Raw genomic sequence first — 12,500 nt, 5'->3', positions numbered from 1 at the left:
TAGAATGTATGAATGACGGGAATAAATAGGCAGATAAATATAGGTGTTTCTGACCTACTGGTTGACCTTTTCTTGTGGCAGCAGGTCACACATTTTGCTGCTGTGATGGCACACTGGGGGATTTCACCTAACAGAATTGTCAAAATTGTATTGGTTTTCAAATTGTTTGTGTGTTTGTGTAATTTGAATTGAATCTCTATCTCTGTGCCATAAAGTACACTGCTCAAAAAAATAAAGGGAACACTTAAACAACACAATGTAACTTAGGAAGCAACACTGATTGACAATAAATGTCACATGCTGTTGTGCAAATGGAATAGACAACAGGTGGAGATTATAGGCAATTAGCAAGACACCCCCAATAAAGGACTGGTTTTGCAGGTGGTGACCACAGACCACTTCTCAGTTCCTATGCTTCCTGGCTGATGTTTTGGTCACTTTTGAATGCTGGCGGTGCTTTCACTCTAGTGGTAGCATGAGACGGAGTCTACAACCCACACAAGTGGCTCAGGTAGTGCAGCTCATCCAGGATGGCACATCAATGCGAGCTGTGGCAAGAAGGTTTGCTGTGTCTGTCAGCGTAGTGTCCAGAGCATGGAGGCGCTACCAGGAGACAGGCCAGTACATCAGGAGACGTGGAGGAGGCCGTAGGAGGGCAACAACCCAGCAGCAGGACTGCTACCTCCGCCTTTGTGCAAGGAGGAGTAGGAGGAGCACTGCCAGAGCCCTGCAAAATGACCTCCAGCAGGCCACAAATGTGCATGTGTCTGCTCAAATGGTCAGAAACAGACTCCATGAGGGTGGTATGAGGGCCCGACGTCCACAGGTGGGGGTTGTGCTTACAGCCCAACACCGTGCAGGACGTTTGGCATTTGCCAGAGAACAGCCACTGGTGCCCTGTGCTCTTCACAGATGAAAGCAGGTTCACACTGAGCACATGTGACAGACGTGACAGAGTCTGGAGACGCCGTGGAGAACGTTCTGCTGCCTGCAACATCCTCCAGCATGACCGGTTTGGCGGTGGGTCAGTCATGGTGTGGGGTGGCATTTCTTTGGGGGGACGCACAGCCCTCCATGTGCTCGCCAGAGGTAGCCTGACTGCCATTAGGTACCGAGATGAGATCCTCAGACCCCTTGTGAGACCATATGCTGGTGCGGTTGGCCCTGGGTTCCTCCTAATGCAAGACAATGCTAGACCTCATGTGGCTGGAGTGTGTCAGCAGTTCCTGCAAGAGGAAGGCATTGATGCTATGGACTGGCCCGCCCGTTCCCCAGACCTGAATCCAATTGAGCACATCTGGGACATCATGTCTCACTCCATCCACCAACGCCACGTTGCACCACAGACTGTCCAGGAGTTGGCGGATACTTTAGTCCAGGTCTGGGAGGAGATCCCTCAGGAGACCATCCGCCACCTCATCAGGAGCATGCCCAGGCGTTGTAGGGAGGTCATACAGGCACGTGGAGGCCACACACACTACTGAGCCTCATTTTGACTTGTTTTAAGGACATTACATCAAAGTTGGATCAGCCTGTAGTGTGGTTTTCCACTTTAATTTTGAGGTTGACTCCAAATCCAGACCTCCATGGGTTGATAAATTTGATTTCCATTGATAATTTTTGTGTAATTTTGTTGTCAGCACATTCAACTATGTAAAGAAAAAAGTATTTAAAAAGATTATTTCATTCATTCAGGTCTAGGATGTGTTATTTTAGTGTTCCCTTAATTTTTTTGAGCAGTGTATAATGTCAAAGTGGAATTATGTTTTTAGAAACTCTTGAACCGCTTGACTGTTTTGTTGTGTTACAGCCTGAATTTAAAATTGTTTTGTCACTGGCTTACACACAATACCCCATAATGTCAAAGTTGACATTTTTTCTAATGAATATAAAATGAAAAGCTGAAATGTCTTGAGTCAATAAGTATTCAACCCCTTTGTTATGGCAAGCCTAAATAAGTTCAGGAGTAAAAATTTGCTTAACAAGTCACATAATAAGTTGCATGGACTCACTCTGTGTGCAATAATAGTGTTTAACATGATTTTTGAATGACTACCCCATCTCTGTACCTCAAACATACAATTATCTGTAAGGTCCCTCAGTCGAGCAGTGAATTTCAAACACAGATTCAACCACAAAGACCAGGGAGGTTTTCCAATGCCTCACAAAGAAGGGCACCTATTTGGTAGATGGGTACAAATTAAAAGCAGACATTGAATAACCCTTTGAGCACGGTGAAGTTATTAATTACACTTTGGATGGTGTATCAATACACCCAGTTACTACAAAGATACAAGCCTTCTTCCTAACTCATTTGCCAGAGAGGACGGAAACCGCTCAGGGATTTCACCATGAGGCTAATGGTGACTTTAAAACAGTTACAGAGTTTAATGGCTGTGATAGGAGAAAACTGAGGATGGATCAACAACATTGTAGTTACTCCACAATACTAACCTAAATGACAGAGAGAAAAGAAGGAAGCCTGTACAGAATAAACAATTTCCAGAACATGCATCCTGTTTGCAACAAGGCACTAAAGTAAAACTGCAAAACAATGTAGTAAAGAAATGAACTTTGGCCTGAACACAAAGGCTTGTGTTTGTACTCTTCATATTTCCAAGCATCATGTTATCGGTGGATAAAATGAAACGGAATAGAGCAAAGCTGAGGACAACTTGGTCCAGTCTGCTTCCAACTGACACTGGGAGGCAAATTCACCTTTCAGCAGGACAGTAACCTAAATCACAAAGAAGGGCACTTATTGGTAGATGGGTAAAAAAAGAAAAAAGCAGACATTGAATATCCCTTAGAGCACGGAAAGTTATAAATTACACTTTCCATGGTGTATCAATGCACCCAAAATAGATGCTGGAGAGGAAGGAACGTGCTTGTGTATAATTTCTGGTTATTGGTCCATATAATAACGATATGGTACAAAATATATTAATAGTAATTAAATACAGTTGTATTATTTTCCCTCCCTCCCTCCCTCCCTCCCTCCCTCCCTCCCTCCCTCCCTCCCTCCCTCCCTCCCTCCCTCCTTCCATCTTTCCTCCCTCCTTCCCCCTCCTTCCTTCCTTCCTCCCTTCCTCCCTCCTTCCTCTCTTCCTTCCTCCTTCCCTCCCTCCCTCCCTCCCTCCTTCTCTTTCTCAGCATATGACAGAAGGGAAATGTCAGTTCATAAAAGTTTAAACCGCTACCTCAGGTCTATAGTAGTATTTCTCTTCACTCAGGAGTTGTTATATGATCTGATTGCCCCCCAGAACAACCATAAAGGCAGCTACATCCAGGCCCTGCGTCCCACCAGCACCCCCCAGCCCCGGGTCAAGCTGAAAATGCTGGGCCACTGTGGCTGTGGGAAGAGTTCCCTCCTGGAGAGTCTGAAGTGTGGCATCCTGCGGAGCTTCTTCAGGAGGAGACGACCACGCGGCAACAACACCGCACGACACCCCAACTCACCCATGGACGGCAAGGCTGCAGGTAGGCTTCACACACACACACACACACACACACACACACACACACACACACACACACACACACAGGGACACACACACACACACACACACACACACAGGGACACACTGATTTTAATGGCTGAGGATGAACCGTAGCAACTTATCAAGGCCCAGGATAAGTTATGACTTATCTCCACCCCAACAACCCAGCTCACCATAGTGGGTTCATATTATTAGGATGTTCATGTCTCTGGCCCAGGGCTGTGTTTGACAGGAAAACAGTCAGTATGGTAGTATAGTGTATAGTCAGTATTGTAGTATAGTGTATAGTCAGTATGGTAGTATAGTGTATAGTCAGTATGGTAGTATAGTGTATAGTCAGTATGGTAGTATAGTGTATAGTCAGTATGGTAGTATAGTGTATAGTCAGTATGGTAGTATAGTCTATAGACAGTATGGTAGTATAGTCTATAGACAGTATGGTAGTATAGTGTATAGTCAGTATGGTAGTATAGTGTATAGACAGTATGGTAGTATAGTGTATAGACAGTATGGTAGTATAGTAGAGTGCTTCCCAACCTATTTTGAACCATGATTGATAATGGTGGCGGAGGGGGTGGCTGCCGTTTCATGGGCTCCTAACCAACCGTGCTATTTTGTGTGTTTTCGCGTTGTTTATAACTTATTTTGTACATAATGTTGCTGCTACCATCTCTAATGACCGAAAATAGCTTCTGGATATCAGAACAGCGATTACTCACCTCGAACTGGACACAGATTTTTTATTTAATAAGGATATACTGCTAGGCCCAAATCGCCATCATTCGCATGAAGAAAAGACGGAAATACAGGGGGCGGAGATCGGGGTGCCATGTGAGAATTTGTCGGCGAGTGGGTAACCCGCCTCTACCATCCATTCTATTAGCCAACGTCACTGGAGAATAAACTGGATGATCTTCGTTCCAGACTATCCTACCAACGGGACATTAAAAAGCTGCGGGGCCAGACGGATTACCAAGACGTGTACTCAGAGCATGCGCGGACCAATTGGCAAGTGTCTTCACTGATATTTTCAACCTCTCCCTGACCGAGTCTGTAATACCTACAAGTTTCAAGCAGACCACCATAGTCCCTGTGCCCAAGAAAGCGAAGGCAACCTGCCTAAATGACTACCGACCCGTAGCACTCACGTCGGTAGCCATGAAGTGCTTTGAAAGGCTGGTCATGGCTCACATCAACACTATCATCCTGTAAACCCTAGACCCACTCCAATTTGCATACCGCCCCAACAAATGCACAGATGACCCAATCGCACTCCACACTGCCCTTTCAACATCATAGTGCCCACAAAGCTCATCAATAAGCTAAGGACCCTGGGACTAAACACCTCCCTCTGCAACTAGATCCTGGACTTCCTGAAGGCCGCCCCCAGGTGGTGAGGGTAGGCAACAACACATCTGCCACACTGATCCTCAACACTGGGGCCCCTCAGGGGTGCGTGCTCAGTCCCCTCCTGTACTCCCTGTTCACCCATGACTGCATGGCCAGGCACGACTCCAACACCATCATTAAGTTTGCTGATGACACAACGGTGGTAGGCCTGATCACCGACAATGATGAGACAGCCTATAGGGAGGAGGTCAGAGACCTGGCAGTGTGGTGCCAGGACAACAACCTCTCCCTCAACGTGAGCAAGACAAAGGAGCTGATTGTGGACTACAGGAAAAGGAGGGCCGAACACGCCCCCATTCACATCGACAGGGCTGTAGTGGAGCGGGTCGAGAGTTTCATGTTCCTTGGTGCCCACATCACCAACAAACTATCATGGTGTCAGAGGAAGGCCCAAAGAATTGTCTGGGACTCCAGTCACCCAAGTCATAGACTGATCTCTCTGCTACAGCACGGCAAGCGGTACCGGAGCGCCAAGTCTAGGTCCAAAAGGCTCCTTAACAGCTTCTACCCCCAAGCCATAAAACTGCTGAACAATTAATCAAAATGCCACCCGGACTATTTACCTTTGTTTTTACACTGCTGCTACTCGCTGTCTATTATCTATGTATAGTCACTTTACCCCTACCTACATGTACAAATTACCTGGACTAACCTGTACCCCCGCACATTGACTCGGTACCAGTACCCTCTGTATATAGCCTCGTTATAGTTATTTTATTGTGTTACTTTTTATTTTATTTTTTACTTTAGCATTTCACGGTAAGGTCTACACCTGTTGTATTCGACGCATGTGACGAATAAAATTTGATTTGATGTAATTAAGTCTAATTGATTTTGGACAATAAATTGTTAGAACAGATTAAATCTAATCCAAATCTAATCAAAGTTTATTGGTCTCGTACACAGATTTGCAGATGTTATAGGAGGTGCAGCGAAATGCTTGTGTTTCTATCTCCAACAGTGCAGTAATACCTAGCATTACAAAACAATACAGAGACAGAAATGCTTATGGGGGAGGTGTTGCTGTATATATTCAGAGCCATATCCCTGTAATGCTTAGAGAAGATCTTATGTGAAGTGTTATTGAAGTGTTATTGAAGTGTTGTGGTTGCAGGTTCACCTGGCACATCTAAAGCCTTTTCATTTGGGGTGTTGCTATAGGCCACCAAGTGCTAACAGTCAGTATCTAAATAATGTGTGAGAAATGCTTGATAGTGTATGTGATGTGAACAGAGAGGTCTACTTTCTTGTGGACCTGAAAATTAACTGGTTTTCATTAAGCTGTCCGCTCAAGAGGAAGCTTCTCACTGTAACCAGTGCCTGTAATCTGGTTCAGGTTATTATTCAACCTACCAGGGTGTTTATAAACCCTACAGGAATAAGATCATCCACATGTATTGATCACTTTTACTAATACTGTAGAACTTTGTTCTAAAGCTGTATCCGTACCCATTGGATGCAGTGATCACAATATAGTGGATATATCCAGGAAAGCTAAAGTTCCAAAAGCTGGGCCTAAAATAGTGTATAAGAGATCATACAAAAGATGTTGCTGTGACTCGTATGTGGTTGATGTAAAAAATATTTGTTGGTCTGATGTGATTAATAAGGAGCATCCAGACGCTGCACTTGATGAATTTATGAAATTGCTTCTTCCAATTATTGATCAACATGCACCTGTTAGGAAACTGACTGTTAGAACTGTTAAGGCTCCATGGATTGATGAGGAATTGAAAAACTGTCTGGTTGAAAGAGACGGGGCAAAAGGAGTGGCTAATAAGTCTGGCTGCACATCTGAAAAGAAGAAGGAACTTTATTATGAAGCCAAGAGCAATGATATAAAGAATTATCAGAAAAATAACTGTGGAGTACTTTAAATGAAATTATTGGCAGAAATACAAATTCATCTTTCATCGAATCAGGTGGCTTATTCATCACAAAACCATTTGATGTTGCCAATTATTTTGATTACCTCATTTGCAAAGTGGGCAAACTTAGGCAGGAAATGCCAACAATGAACAGTGAGCCATCGTACTCATGTTTTAAGAAAACTAATATTGAAAGAAAAGCATTGCAAGTTTGAATTTTGTAAAGTTAGTGTGGGAGAGGTGGGAAAATTATTGTTATCGATCAATAATGACAAACCTCCTGGCATTGACAACTTAGATGGAAAGCTACTGAGGATGGTAGCTGACTCTATAGCCACTCCTATCTGTCATATCTTTAATCTGAGCCTAGAGGAAAGTCTTTGACCTCAGGCCTGGAGGGAAGCCAAAGTCATTCCGCTACCCAAGAGTGGTAAAATGGCCTTTACTGGTTCTGTCAGCAGACCTATCAGCTTGCTGCCAGCTCTTAGCAAAATGTTGGAAAAAATGGTATTTGACCAAATACAAAGCTACTTCTCTGTAATCAAATTAACATGCTTATAGAGAAGGGCACTCAACATGTACTGCACAGACACAAATGATTGATGATTGGGTGAAAGAAATTGATAATAATAAGATGGTTGGAGCTGTACTGTTAGATTTCAGTGCAGCCTTTGATATTATTATATTATTACTTGTCTAATGGCTTTTCAACTTCTGCCATATCGTGGATTCAGAGCTATCTATATAATAGAACTCAGAGGGTTTTCTTTAATGGAAGCTTATCTAATGTCAAACATGTAAAGTGTGGTGGACCGCAGGGCAGCTCTCTAGGCCCTCTACTCTTTTCTATTTTTACCAATGACCTGCCACTGGCATTAAACAAAGCATGTGTGTCCATGTATGCTGATGATTCAACCATATACGCATCAGCAACCACAGCTAATGAAGTCACTGAAACCCTTAACAAAGAGTTGCAGTCTGTTTTGGAATGGGTGGCCACTAATAAACTGGTCGTGAACATCTCTAAAACTAAGAGCATTGTATTTGGTACAAATCATTCCCTAAGTTCTAGACCTCAGCTGAATATGGTAATGAATGGTGTGGCTGTTGAACAAGTTGAGGAGAATAAATTACTTGGCGTTACCTTAGAAAGTAAACTGTCATGGTTAAAACATATAGATTCAATGGTTGTAAAGATGGGGAGAGGTCTGTCCGTAATATGAGATGCTTTGCTTTTTTGACACCACACTATAAAAAGCAAGTCCTGCAGGCTCCACTTTTATCTTATCTTGATTATTGTCCAGTCGTGTGGTCAAGTGCTGCAAAGAAATACCTAGTTAAGCTGCAGCTGGCCCAGAACAGAGCAGCACATCTTGCTCTTCATTGTAATAAGAGGGCTGATATTAATACTATGCATGCCAGTCTCTCTTGGCTAAGAGTTGAGGAACGACTGACTGCATCACTTCATCTTTTTATAAGAAACATTAATGTGTTGGAAATTCCAAATTATTTGCATAGTCAACTTACGCACAGAACTGACACACACACTTACCCCACCAGACATGCCACCAGGGGTCTTTTCACAGTCCCCAGTTCTAGAACAAATTCAAGGAAATGTACAGTATTATACAGAGCCATGAGTGCATGGACCTTCTTCCATCTTATATAGACCAAGTGAAAAGCAAAACTGGTTTCAAAAAACAAATAAAGCAACACCTCACGGTACAACACCTCTCCCCCGTGTGACCTACTTGTTGTGTGTATGTACTGACATGTATGTGTAACTGATAGATGCACACACACACACTACATGTTAATGTTTTTAAATGTATGTAAATTGTAAAGTATTTTGTCTGTAATGTGTTTTTCATTATTTTACATTTTACATTTTAGTCATTTAGCAGACGCTCTTATCCAGAGCGACTTACAGTTAGTGAATACATATATATTTTTTATTTTTTTATTTTTTTACTGGCCCCCAGTGGGAAACGAACCCACAACCCTGGCGTTGCAAACGCCATGCTCTATCAACTGAGCTACATCCCTGCCGGCCATTCCCTCCCCTATCCTGGACGACGCTGGGCCAATTGTGCGCCGCCCATGAGTCTCCCGGTCGCGGCCGGCTGCGACAGAGCCTGGATTCGAACCAGGATCTCTAGTGGCACAGTTAGCACTGCGATGCAGTGCTTTAGACCACTGCGCCACTCAGGAGTAAGACTAGCTGTCTTACTGTGGTTGCCATACCAACTGCTCAGCCTCCGACCGCAAGGCACTACAGAGGGTAGTGCATACGGCCCAGTACAACACTGGGGCCAAGCTTCCTGCCATCCAGGACCTCTATACCAGGCGGTGTCAGAGGAAGATCCTAAAAATTGTCAAAGACTCCAGCCACCCTAGTCATAGACTGTTCTCTCTGCTACCGCACGGCAAGCGGTACCGGAGCGCCAAGTCTAGGTCCAAAAGGCTTCTTAACAGCTTCTACCCCCAAGCCATAAGACTCCTGAACAGCTAATCATGGCTACCCGGACTATTTGCACTGCCCCCCCGTATTACGCTGCTGCTACTCTGTTTATTATCTATGCACAGTCACTTTAACTCTACCCACATGTACATATTACCTCAATTACCTCGACTAGCCGGTGCCCCCGCACATTGACTCTGTACCGGTACCCCCTGTATAAAAGCCTCGCTACTGTTATTTTATTTTACTGCTGCTCTTTAATTATTTGCCAATTTTTTACTTAACACTTAAAAAAAAAAAAAATATTATAAAAAAAAAAAACGACTTTGTTGGTTAAGGGTTTATAAGTAAGCATTTCATTGTTGTATTCGGCGCATGTGGCAAATAAAATTTGATTTGTCACCATTGGCGTCGGCTAATGGGGATCCTAATAAATCAAATAATCCAAAAAGTAAAAATAAATAAATAAAGAAATATCAGAGTCGGGAATATACATTACACACACACACACACACACACACACACACACACACACACACACACACACAGAGGAGAGAGCAATATATAGACACTGAGTGTACAAAACATTAGGAATACCTTCCTAATATTGAGTTGCACCCCCATGTTGACTCCAATGATTCCCACGGTTGTGTCAAGTTGGCTGGATGTCCTTTGGATGGTGGACCATTCTTGATACACACGGGAAACTGTTGAGCGTGAAATACCCAGCAGTTTCTTGACACAAACCGTTGCAACTGGCACCTACTACCATACCCCGTTCAATGGAATTACAGTGCCTTTAGAAAGTATTCACACCCCAAATGTTGTTGTGTTATAGCCTGAATTTAAAATTACATTTAGATTTATCACTGACTTACCCCATAATGTCAGACCCCATGAACACAGATTCAACCACAAAGACCAGGGAGGTTTTCCAATTCCTCGCGAAGAAGGGTACCTATTGGTAGATGGGTAAAAAATTAAAAAGCACAAATTGAATACCTCTTTGAGCATGGTGAAGTTATTCATTACACTTTGAATGGTGTATCACTACAAAGATACAGGTGTCCTTCCTAACTCAGTTGCCGGAGAGGATGGAAACTGCTCAGGGATTTCACCATGAGGCCGATGGTGACTTTAAAACAGTTACAGAGTTTGGTGGCTGTGATAGCAGAAAACTGAGGATGGATCAACAACATTGTAGTTACTCTGCAATACTAACTTAATTGGCAGAGTGAAAGTAAGGAAGCCTGTACAGAATAAAAATATTCCAAAACATGCATCCTCTTTGGAACAAGGCACTAAAGTAATATTGCAAAAAAGTGTCAAAGTAATTAACTTTTTGTCCTGAATACAAAGTGTTATGTTTGGTGCAAATCCTATACAACACATTACTGAGTACCACTCTTGTCACGATCGTTTACTGATGAGACGGACCAAGGCGCAGCGTGATAAGCGTACATTTTATTACGTACTTAACACGACACAAAACAACAAACAAACGATACGTGAAGTCCTAGGTTACACAAAACAAACCTTTACGGAACAAGATCCCACCCAGACTGGTGCCAAACGGCTGCCTAAGTATGGTCCCCAATCAGAGACAACGAGCTACAGCTGCCTCTGATTGGGAACCACCCTGGCCAACATAGATCTACATGATCTAGAAAACACAACATAGAAAATATGACATAGAAACTCCACACCCTGGCTCAACATTTAAGAGTCCACAGAGCCAGGGCGTGACAACTCTCCATATGTTCAAGCATAGTGGTGGCTGCATCATGTTATGGGTATTTTTGTAATCATTAAAGACTGAGGAGTTTTTCAATATAAAAAGAAACAGGCAAAATCCTAGAAGAAAACCTGGTTCAGTCTGCTTTCCACCAGGGAGATTAATTCACCTTTCAGCAGGACAATAACTTAAAACACAGAGTTCCAGAGTGGCCCAGTTACAGTTTTGACTTAAATCTTTTCAGACCCAGAAATGTTCAACTATATAAAAAATATATATATAAATATCTTATTTACATAAGTATTCAGACCCTTCGCTATGAGACTCGAAATTGAGCTCAGGTGCATCCTGTTTCCATTGATCATCCTTGAGATGTTTCTACAACTTGATTGGAGTCCACCTGTGGTACATTTAATTGATTGGACATGATTTGGAAAGGCACACATCTGTCTAAGGTCCCACAGTTGACAGTGCATGTTAGAGCAAAAACCAAGCAATGAGGTCGAAGGAATTGTCCATAGAGTCCAATATAGTAGCCATATCTAGGAAAACCAAAGTTCCAAAGGCTGGGCCTAATATAGTGTATAAGAGGTCATACAATACGTTTTGTAGTGATTCCAATGTTGTTGATGTGACTAATATTTGTTGGTAATGGCGAGCAACCAGATGCGGCACTTGACACATTTATGAAATTGCTTATTCCAGTTACTAATAAGCACCCATTAAGAAAATGACTGTAAAAACTGTTAAATCCCTGTGGATTGATGAGGAATTGAAAAATTGTATGGTTGAGAGGGATGAGGCAAAAGAGAACGCAAATAGGTCTGGCTGTACAACCGATTGGCCAACGTACTGCAAATTGAGAAATCATGTGACTAAACTGAATAAAATAAGAAGAAACTACACTATGAAACAAAGATAAATGACATAAAGAATGATAGTAAAAAGCTTTGGAGCACCTTAAATGACATTTTGGGAAAAAAGGAAAACTCCGCTCCATCATTCATTGAATCAGATGGCTCATTCATCACAAAACCCACTGATATTGCCAACTACTTTAATGAATTTTTTATTGGCAAGATTAGCAAATTTAGGCATGACATGCCAGCAACAAACGCTGACTCTATACATCCAAGTATATCTGACCAAATTATGGAAGACAAGCTTTGTAATTTTGAAATCCGTAAAGTAAGTGTGGAAGAGGTGAAAAAAGTATTATTGTCGATCAACAATGACAAGCCACCGGGGTCTGAAAACTTGGATGGAAATGTACTGAGGCCACTCCTATTTACCATGCGCTCACGAGTGGCGCAGCGGTCTAAGGCACTGCATCTCAGTGCTTGAGGCGTCACTACAGATCCCCTGGTTCGATTCCAGGCTGTATCACAATCACCGGTCGTGATTGAGAGTCCCACAGGGCGCACAATTGGCCCAGCGTCGTCCGGGTTTGGCCGGTGTAGGCTGTCATTGTAAATAAATAAGAATTTGTTCTTAACTGACTTGCCTAGTTAAATAAAGAATAGTAA

At 42.8% G+C, this 12,500-nt stretch overlaps 1 protein-coding gene across 1 annotated transcript in view; it reads left to right on the top strand.

Annotated features, from left to right (window-relative positions):
- Positions 1-12,500, top strand: part of dapk1 (death-associated protein kinase 1) — a 220,429-nt gene that overhangs the window by 168,818 nt on the left and 39,111 nt on the right. The window contains exon 20 of the mRNA XM_045226878.1: positions 3,264-3,480. Coding sequence (XP_045082813.1) covers positions 3,264-3,480 — 217 coding nt within the window. The remainder of the gene's footprint in view (positions 1-3,263; positions 3,481-12,500) is intronic.

Source organism: Coregonus clupeaformis, chromosome 18, assembly GCF_020615455.1.
Source record: "Coregonus clupeaformis isolate EN_2021a chromosome 18, ASM2061545v1, whole genome shotgun sequence".
NCBI lineage: Eukaryota > Metazoa > Chordata > Actinopteri > Salmoniformes > Salmonidae > Coregonus > Coregonus clupeaformis.
The sequence above is the reverse complement of the archived record's forward strand: the minus strand, read 5'-3'. Positions and strand labels throughout refer to the sequence as shown.